The sequence below is a fragment of the Mandrillus leucophaeus genome, unplaced genomic scaffold, assembly GCF_000951045.1.
Source record: "Mandrillus leucophaeus isolate KB7577 unplaced genomic scaffold, Mleu.le_1.0 Scaffold285, whole genome shotgun sequence".
Lineage (NCBI taxonomy): Eukaryota > Metazoa > Chordata > Mammalia > Primates > Cercopithecidae > Mandrillus > Mandrillus leucophaeus.
The window spans coordinates 967281-977028 of record NW_012102976.1 but is presented as its reverse complement, the minus strand read 5'-3'; the positions used below and the strand labels follow the sequence as shown (position 1 = coordinate 977028).

The 9748-nt window shown below is 42.3% G+C and overlaps 1 protein-coding gene across 3 annotated transcripts in view; it reads right to left on the bottom strand.

The window, feature by feature from the left end:
• The window catches only part of SLC1A4 (solute carrier family 1 (glutamate/neutral amino acid transporter), member 4), a 46529-nt gene that overhangs the window by 17529 nt on the left and 19252 nt on the right, over positions 1-9748 (bottom strand). For 2 of the 3 annotated variants that reach the window (XM_011985494.1, XM_011985493.1), the window contains exons 4-5: positions 6485-6651; positions 784-1017 (exon numbers count right to left, since the gene is read on the bottom strand). In XM_011985494.1, the coding sequence (XP_011840884.1) occupies positions 784-1017; positions 6485-6651 (401 nt within the window). The remainder of the gene's footprint in view (positions 1-783; positions 1018-6484; positions 6652-9748) is intronic. The other variant, XM_011985495.1, reaches the window with a different exon arrangement.

The following is a 9748-nucleotide window of genomic DNA, read 5'->3' as shown; positions in this document are numbered from 1 at the left end:
TGGGAGGAAATGAGCAGTAGAGGCAAAACTAAATGTGTGTATGAAACGACGTGCTGCCATCCTTTGAAAATTTTTACATATGTAGAAAACCCAGTGTGTTTTTTTTGAAGGTTTTCCAGTGAATGACAGGATGCATCTCTTGTGCTAAATTAGATAATCCCACACTATTGTGGTCTCCTAGAGGGCTGAGCATGCATCCCTCACCACAGTGCCTCAAGACTCGTTTTCTAATTCATACATCCAGAAAGGGAGAATTGGGCAGGAACCATTCTAGAAACTTCCCTGCAATGCATTTTGAGTTAGGTGGACTGCCTTCTTTTACTGAGGCAAAGGTCTTCCTAATTAGGGTGAGGGACCGGCAGCTGGGCTAACTAATGATCTGCTGACCTCTAAGGCATAAGAGGGAGAAGAGAATGAGGTCACTTCAGTAGAATAGTAAATGAAACAAAAACCCACCCCAGGGGAATACAGAAAAGCTGTGGGGCTGGTCATTTTAAGAAATCACGTGAGGCTCGGTGTGACTGTGCATGCCTGTAATCCCAGCTACTCGGGAGGCCGAGGTGAGAGGATCACTTGAGCCCAGGAGTTTGAGACCAGCCTGGGCAATCATGGGAAGATATTGTCTCTTAAAAAAGAAAATAAATAAATAAATAACAGAAGACCGATTTAGAGTTTTCCAGGAATTGAAGTATATCAAGACACTGGCTGTGCATCTACCACTGGGCTCACCTGCTTCCATGTTGATATGGCTCAGAGCAGTGAAGAGACCCAAAACCCACTCACCTGGAGCAGGTAGCAAATGCTGTCGCAAATGGGGCGAGGAGGCCCAGGAGGAATCTGAATGGGTTTTTTCGTGTGAAAACAAAATAAATAAGTGGCAGAACAATTCCTCCGTGAATAACATGGCCCAATATAGATGCGAAGATGTATTTCCCCAGGCTGGTCACCAGCACGATGATGTCTTTCATTTCCACAATCTTGCTTCCAACAAGGAACATGATGCCCACAGGTACGTACCTAGGGCACAAGCACAGGGTACTCATCAGTAGGGGATAAGGCCGGGGTGAGAGACGCAGGCCCTTCCTGATGCAGAAGACAGGGACTTTCAACAAGGCCATCTTCATCTCTCCCTGGGATAACCCCGAGGAACCGAAATGGTCAGGGTTATACCATCCCCATTTTACAGGCCGTGAGACTGGGTAAAATGAGGATGACCACTTACCAAGGGTAACGGAGTCAGGACCAGAACCCAGACGTCTTTCCCCTTGGATACAGCAGGATGCTACCAGTCACAGGGATTCCCAGGAGGAAAGGCAAGGAAATCGAGATCAAAGCCTCCAGGATTGTGAGCCTGACTTTTGGCTTTGCTCAGGCTTGTTCTGAGAACTTAGAAACACAAAAGACTAACACCTATTTCACAGAGTGGCTGTGATACAAAATTGAGCCAAAGCTAGGACTTCTGTGAAGTTTTAAAGTCTTTGTGGCTTAGACAACATGATTCCGTGGGAAAAAGTCATTAACAATGACACTCTGGGAACACGCCTGGAGCGTGAGAGTTTTTTAAAGGCAGGATGGGAAGGAATGGACTGTGGGAGCTACAAAGAACAAAAGTCAGTTGTTTTGAATTAATATAAATTCAGGAAGAACTTTCTAACTGCTGACTTTATTTGTAAATTTTAATTGTGTAGGTAATAATTTCACATAGTTCAAATTTCAAGGGATACAAAAGAGTGAATAGAGTGAAATCTCCGTCTCATCTGTCTCCCAAGCACCCAGATTTCCCCTCCCTGGAGACAATGTCACTGGTTTCTTGAGTTTTCTTTCTAGAGATATTCTAAGCAGTAATTATTAATTAAAAAACCGATAGTAATACATGAATACATTCTCCTTTCAAAAAATTAAAACATAGATGACACCAAAATCCTCTTTAAGTACCATCCTCAATCAGGACCCACCTCAAATAACCACTCCTACCTCCTATGCAATTAGATACATAGGTATGTATTTAAATCTGTGTGTTTATTTCTTTTTCACCCTATATTATATCTTTGAAATCTCTTCATATCAATACATGGAAATCTATCCCATTCAGATGTGTTTTTTCACCCTATATTATATCTTTGAAATCTCTTCATATCAATACATGGAAATCTATCCCATTCATTTTTTATTATGGTAAAATATACATAACATAAAATTTACCATCTTAACCATTTTTAAGTGTAGAGTTCAGTGGCATGAAGCTCATTCACATTCTTGTGCAACTATCATCACTATCCAAATCCAGAACTTTTCCATCATCCCAAACTTTGAAATCATTAAACATAATGGCCTATTTCCCCCTCCTCTCAGCTCCTGAGAATCACCATTCTACTTCCTATCTCTCTGATCCTTTTGTGTCTGGGTTATTCCACTTAGTATGATGTCTTCGGACTTCATCCACATTGGAGCATGAGTTAGAATTGTACTCCTTTCTAAGGCTGAATAATATTCTATTGTATGTCTATATCTCACTTTGTTTGTCCATTCATCCACTAATGGACACTTGGGTTGTTTCCACCTTTACCTCACTGTCTTTAAATATTGTCTTCAGAATGGAAATACCATAGGTTACTTTATCATCATCCTGTTGGTGGACGTTTAAGTTGTTCCCAGGTTTGTCATTACAAACAACACTGCAAACATGCTTCATGGTGCCCACATGCCTTTGTTCTCTAGGTAGAGATGCTAAGAAGTGAACTGCTGAGTTATGGGATGTGTACATTTTAAATTTCAGTAGATACTGCCCTATTGTTCTCCAAAGTGGTTATTCCATATCACATTCCCACCGGCAGTCCAGGAGAATAATCTTTCCTCTGCAACAGTGGTTCTTATGCAGGGATGATTTTGTTTGGAAGACAGTTTGGTTGTCACAACTTTCGGGACATGGTGCTAGTGGCATCAAGCAGGTGGGGGCCAGGATGGTGCTAAACATCCTACAGTCACGAGACAGCCTCCCACAAAGACTGATCAGCCCAAAATGTCAATAGTGTCATGGTTGAGAAACCTCACCCTCACTGTTATCAATGCCCGATAAAACCAAATTTTCATTTCCCTGTTTCTAATGAGGTTGAGCATCCCTTAAAATGTTTACTGGTCATCAGGTTTCACATACTTTGTCCATTTTCTGATATTTCATATACTTTGTCCATTTTCTGATAGTTCGTTCAGTGATTTTTCTTTTTCAGTAATCAGAACTCTTTTTTTCTATATATACAGTATGCAAATATATATATCAGTTTTTAGAAATGAATGTCTTGACTTTTAACTTTGTTCGAATTATCTTTTGCATGCAGACTTTTTATATTTTGATGTGGTTAAGTTTAGCAGCTTTTTATGGCTTTTGCTTTTTATATCTTGTTTAGGAACACTTTTCCTGCCTCTATATTTTCTTCTAATATTTTCAGAAGACTCCTCTCTTTCTTTCGTTCTTTTCTTCCTTCCTCCCTGGTTAGTTTAATCCAGGAGTTAGCAGTGTGAGTTTTTGTAAATAAAGTTTTATTGGAACATAGTCATGCTCTTTCATTTACGAATTGTGAATATGTACTTCTCTCCTACAGTGGCAGAGTTGGGTAGTTGCAATAGAGAACATGTGGCTTGCAAAGTTGGCTGACTCTGGATTTAATACATCTGAAAGTTATTTCTGTGAATAGTGTAGGGTAGACAGGTACTAGGGTTTTGGAGTGGGTAATTAGTAAAGGAAAGACTTCATGAAGAAAGTGGTTAATACTGACAATGTCTCCCACACTTGGTTGAGATCCCTTAACTAGTTAAGGCATTTTAAACTTCAATTCTGTGTAATATACATTTCTGAGCAACAGGTCTCTCGCTCTCTTGCTGCAGTTAGACATTCAGCAGGATCTGCCTTACTGAATACCTGCTTATGTGACTGGTACATCAAATTGAAGGAAAGACTAAATTGGTTTCCAGATTAAAAGCAAATGTCTGGCCGGGTGCGGTGGCTCACGCCTGTAATCCTAGCACTTTGGGAGGCTGAGGTGGGCAGATCACCTGAGGTCGGGAGTTTGAGACCAGCCTGACCAACATGGAGAAATCCTGTGTCTACTAAAAATACAACATTAGCCAGGCGTGGTGGCACATGCCTATAATCCCAGTTACTTGGGAGGCTGAGGCAGGAGAATCGCTTGAACCTGGGAGGCAGAGGTTGCGGTGAGCTGAGATTGTGCCATTGCACTGCAGCCTGGGCAACAAGAGTGAAACTCCATCTCAAAAACAAACAAAACAAAACAAAAACAAAACAAAAAGCAAATGTCCTAACATAGGAGTATCAGTGATATGGTTTGGATTTGTGTCCTCACCCAAATCTGATATCGAATTATAATCCCTCGACGTCCCTCTGTCTTTCTTCCTCCTGCTCTGGCCACGTGAAGACCTGCCTGCTTCCCCTTCACCTTCTGTCATGCTTGTAAGTTTCCTGAGGCCTCCCCAGCCATACTTTCTGTATAGCCTGTGGAACTGTGAGCCAATTAAACCTCTCTTCTTTATAAATTACCCAGTTTCAGGTATTTCTTTATAGCAGTGTGAGAACGGACTAATACAGTTTCTATTTTTACTTTTAAATTTAATTTAGTTGTTTATATTTTGTAGAGATAGGGCCTCACTTTGTTGCCCAGGCTGGTCTTGAACTCCTGAGATCAAGCAATACTCCGGCCTTGGCCTCCCAAAGTGCTGGGATTACAGGCATGAGCCACTGCGCCTGCCCCAATTTCTTTTTTTTAGTCTAAACTTTGGAAAATATTAATATTTTAGACTTAAAAAAAGCCAAGAAAAGAACTTGACATCTAAACACATTTTCTTTTCTGAAAATGTCAGTTCTCTCCCTAGAACAACAATCACATAAAATGGCATTGGCAATGATAGAGTCAGGCTCTGGAATTTTCAGATTGAACAAGAGAAACATCACTGGTAGGGGGTCTAAACGTAGTCTCCCATTCCATTTCAAACTTCTCCTAAAATCAGTCCAGCTGTCACCCAGCACTATCTGACAGAGAGAAGTTCTGGGATCTTTAAGGGTTGAAAATAAGGAAAATGCTTTGTGCATGGAAGGAGAAACTAGTTCTTAACAATTAAGTAGAAGCAGCTGGGTGCAGTGGCTCACGCCTGTAATCCCAGCACTTTGGGAGGCCAAGGCAGGCAGATTGCCTGAGGTCAGGAGTTAGAGACCAACCTGGCCAACATGGTGAAACCCTGTCTCTACCAAAAATACAAAAATTAGCCAGGCTTGGTGGCGGGTGCCTGTAATCCCAGCTACTTGGGAGGCTGAGGCAGGAGAATCACTTGAACCCAGGAGGCAGAGGTTGCAGTGAACCGAGATCACATCACTGCACTCCAGTCTAGGCAACAGAGAGAGGCTCTGTCTCAAAAAAAAAAAAAAAAAAAAAAAAAAAAAAAAAAAAAAAAATTAAGTAGAAGCCACAGAGGTCTAGTTTGGGTAAAACAGCAGGATAAAGCTTATGAGAGATTGATACTGGAATTGGTGTGATTTCTGAGAAGTTGCTTTGAGGGAGCTGGTCAAATTTTTACCTTTTAGCCAAGAATCAATCTAAGAATTGTTACTTAACAATCATGCTTTCATTGATATCACACAAAAAAACACTTACAAATTAAAAGCCTACATAAAAGGGCCAGGCGCAGTGGCTCACACCTGTAATCCCAGCACTTTGGGAGGCCAAGGCGGGTGGATCACCTGAGGTCAGGAATTTGAGACCAGCTTGGCCAACGTGGTGAAACCCCGTCTCTACTAAAAATAAAAAAAATTAGCTGGGTGTGGTGGCAGATGCCTGTAATCCCAGCTTTTCGGGAGGCTGAGGCAGGAGAATCGCCTGAACCCAGAAGGAGGAGGTTGCAGGGAGCCGAGATCGTGCCACTGCACTCCAGCCTGGGCAACAAGAGCAAAACTCTGTTTCAAAAAAAAGCCTGCATAAAAGAAGAGCATTCCAACTTATATATGCATGGGGTGAAAATGGACTTGTCCTCGTCCTCCATGCTGTGAACTACCATAGTAAAGGGTCCCTTTGAAGCTTGAAGTCTATCATTTTCAGATAAGTGAACCTTATTTCACGCAACAGATAGCAAACTAATGGAATTCACTGCCCCACAAGATGACATGGGCAACCCACATGAACTGGCTGGTGGTAGGAACCTATAAACAGATCCCGGTGATGGAAACACCAAGGGGTCAGTGTGGACACTGAGGAAATGACTGGTAACTGTGGTGCATGCCTGGCTCTCTGAGGTCCTGGACAAGAGGAGAAACTGTCTCCACTTCTATCATCCCCTGTACCAAACCTGGCCTGTGGTGCATCAACCACATACACAGCATTGTGCCAGGTGACCCCACAGAGGCACCTAGAACAGCAAGGTGGACTCTTCTCTGGATGGCAGGAGGAAGGAGAGAGAGAGTAGACGGCAGGGCAGCACTCACCACATAATCCAGGACACCAGCACCATCGTCGCCTCATTGAGGGAATTGAAGAAACGGATGAGGTCTTCTCCTTCGGAGCCTAGTTTCTTTAAGGCCACTCCTAACACCAGAGCAAACAGGACCAATCCTAAAATGTTCATCCCTTCGATCTCAGTGCCTATGGGGATCTGCAGGATCAAAGAGGATAGAACAAGTTTACAACAGATGAGTGAGAATTAAAGATGTATTTGCTTGGTGTCCCCACCAGACTGAAACACTGTGCCCAGAATGAGAAAAGGCTCATATTTTATTTAACTGTTAGCAACTCTGCAAATAAAGGGGTAGGAAACTTAAGGGGAGATGTAGTCTGAGGACACAGAAAGCCAAGAAGCAAAAATTTCATCTAGCTGTTAACTCTGAAAGCTGCTCAAAAATGGCACAGGTTAAAGTGGAAGGTAGTGGGCTCCCTGTCATGGGGATATATTCAAGTAGGGGTTGGACAGCCACCTCACAGGGCTGCTTTTAAAAGAAGAGCTGGTTAGTCAAAAGTTCCTTCAGGCTGGGCACGGCAGCTCACACCTGTAATCCCTGCACTTTGGGAGGCCAAGGCCAGTGGATCACCTGAAGTCAGGAGTTTGAGACCAGCCTGGCCAACATGGTGAAACCCTGTCTCTGCTAAAAACACAAAAATTAGCTGGGCATGGTGGCAGGTGCCTGTAATCCCAGCTACTTGGGAGGCTGAAGCAGGAGAATCACTTGAACCCAGGAGGCAGAGGTTGCAGTGAGCTGAGATCATGCCATTGTACTCCAGCCTGGGCGACAGAGCGAGACACTGGCGCCCCCGCAAAAAAAAAATTCCTTCAGATAACAAATCAGTGACTGTAACTTTGACTCCTAAATGTCCAGAGTTTTGTTGTGAGGCTCTTACAGTGACCTCATAACCGATAAACTTCACAGAAGGTTTTCATGATCAACATGAACTTTTTCAGGATACTCTTTCCTAAATCACTGACTTAAAATGCATAGACATACTGTATTCTTAATTTTTTCAGACAATGCTGAATCTCCTTACTGCAAGCATATATTAGACAAACATTTTATCCCACCAACACACATTATGAAATAATCGTTGGTGTTCCCTAGCTCTTATAGCTTGAGCGCAAAGGCTGGGCCCTAGCCCAAGTGTCTGGCAAATGATGGGTACTCAAAATCATCACAAATTTCTTTCTAAATACTTTTCTAATTTCTATAACTGGAGACACCTAGGTGGCTGGTGTGATTCACATGAAATGTACCAAAAGCCATGGATTTATATATATCATAAAAATTGTGATGGGGTAGCTTTTCATTTTCTTCCAACTTTTCTTTCTTTCTTTCTTTTTTGACAGAGTTTTGGTCTTGTTTGCCAGGCTGGAGTGCAATGGGGCGATCTCGACTCACCACAACCTCCACCTCCTGGGTTCAAGCGATTCTCCTGCCTCAGCCTCCCCAGTAGCTGGGATTACAGGCATGCGCTACCACGCCCAGCTAATTTTGTATTTTTAGTAGAGAAGGGGTTTCTCCATGTTGGTCAGGCTGGTCTCGAACTCCCGACCTCAGGTGATCCGCCTGCCTCAGCCTTCCAAAGTGCTGGGTTTACAGGCGTGAGTCACCACGCCCAGCCTTTCTTCCAACTTTTCATTGTGAGGACAATGTTTACCGTATAGGGCGTTTTTGTTTATGTTGATAGATATCACTTATAGAGGAGCAGCAGTAATAGTAATTAGGGAGCACTGGCTTTGGAGCCTGACTTTCACTACTTCCTAGTTGTGGGAGTCTAGGTAAGTTACTTAACCTAGGTAAATTACTTAACCTCTTCGTGACTCAGTTCCTCATTTATAAAACGGAGATAGTAACAGTAGCTAATATGTAAAACTGCTATGAAGAATAAATACGTTAATGTATGTAAAGTACTTAGGCTGTGTCTGGCAAATGAAAACCAACAATAACTATTATTATATTAATGGAATATCTTGGAGATCATTCTAGGCTCACTATCTGGAGTGTCTTCCTCTTAAAATGCTATTTTAATTCCACAGACAATAAGACGACTGTTTTTATTTATTTTTTTGGAGACAGGGTCATCCAGGCTGAAGTGCAGTGGCACAAACGCGGCTCACTGCAGCCTTGATCTCCAGGGTCTAAGCAATCCTCTTCCCTCAGCCTCCTGAGTAGCTGGAACCACGGCATGCGCCACCATGCCAGGCTAGGTTTATTTATTGATTTTGTAGAGATGGGATCTCCCTGTATTGCCCAAACCAGTCTCGAACTTCTGGGCTCAAGTGATTCTCCCCACTCAGTCTCCCAAAGTGTTATTATTACAGGTGTGAGCCACTGCACCTGGCCAAGACTTCTGACTATCACTACTGTCTCCTGGGACTTGATTTATTAAAGCTGGGTGCAGTGGGTACAGCTGAAAGCTGGGGGAGAGAGACGATTTGGGGAATTTAGTGCTGGCTCTCCTACTGACCTACTAGGATTCTATGAGCTGGATGGCTAACACCTGGTGTTGACCTTGGGGCTGTCAACTCATGCTTTTTGATAATGTCCCAAGTCCTAATTGGAATTGGTCAAGATTCAATGAAACCAGAGAATTCAATTATTATTTGAAAGTTGGTTTTAATATCACATGTTCTCATATGTGGGAGCTAAAAATGTGGATCTCATGAAGACAAAGAGTAGACTGGTGGTTACTAGAGGCCAGGAAGGGTAGGGGGGAAAGGGGACAAAGAGAAGTTGATTAATGGATACAAATGTACAGGTCGATAGAAGAAATAGACCTAGTGTTTGATAGTTCAGTAGAGTGACTATATTTTACAATAATTTACTGTACATTTCAAAATAGCTAGAATAATTATAATATTTCTATCACAAAGAAAGGACAAATGTTTAAGGTGATGGACATCACAAGTAAGCTGATTTGACCTTTACAAATTATATGAATGTATTACATTATCACATGTACCCCCAAACTATGCACATTTATTATTTAATTTCTTACATCAGTAAGAAAATTGTTTTAACAATTAAAAAAGAGAGCTGGTTTTAGCAGGTCTGCAATTCTAAGTTGTGGCATTTGAGGTCAGGCAGTTTCAGATTTCGAACCAACTCTCAGATTTGAGGACAATTACAATAATTTTTCCAATGAAATGACTCCCTTTCTGTAGAGGAGGCTGGTGGCAGGTGGGTTTGGAGCAAGGTATGCTGGCTGTAACACACCTGGGCAAACTTAGCATTGGGTGGGGC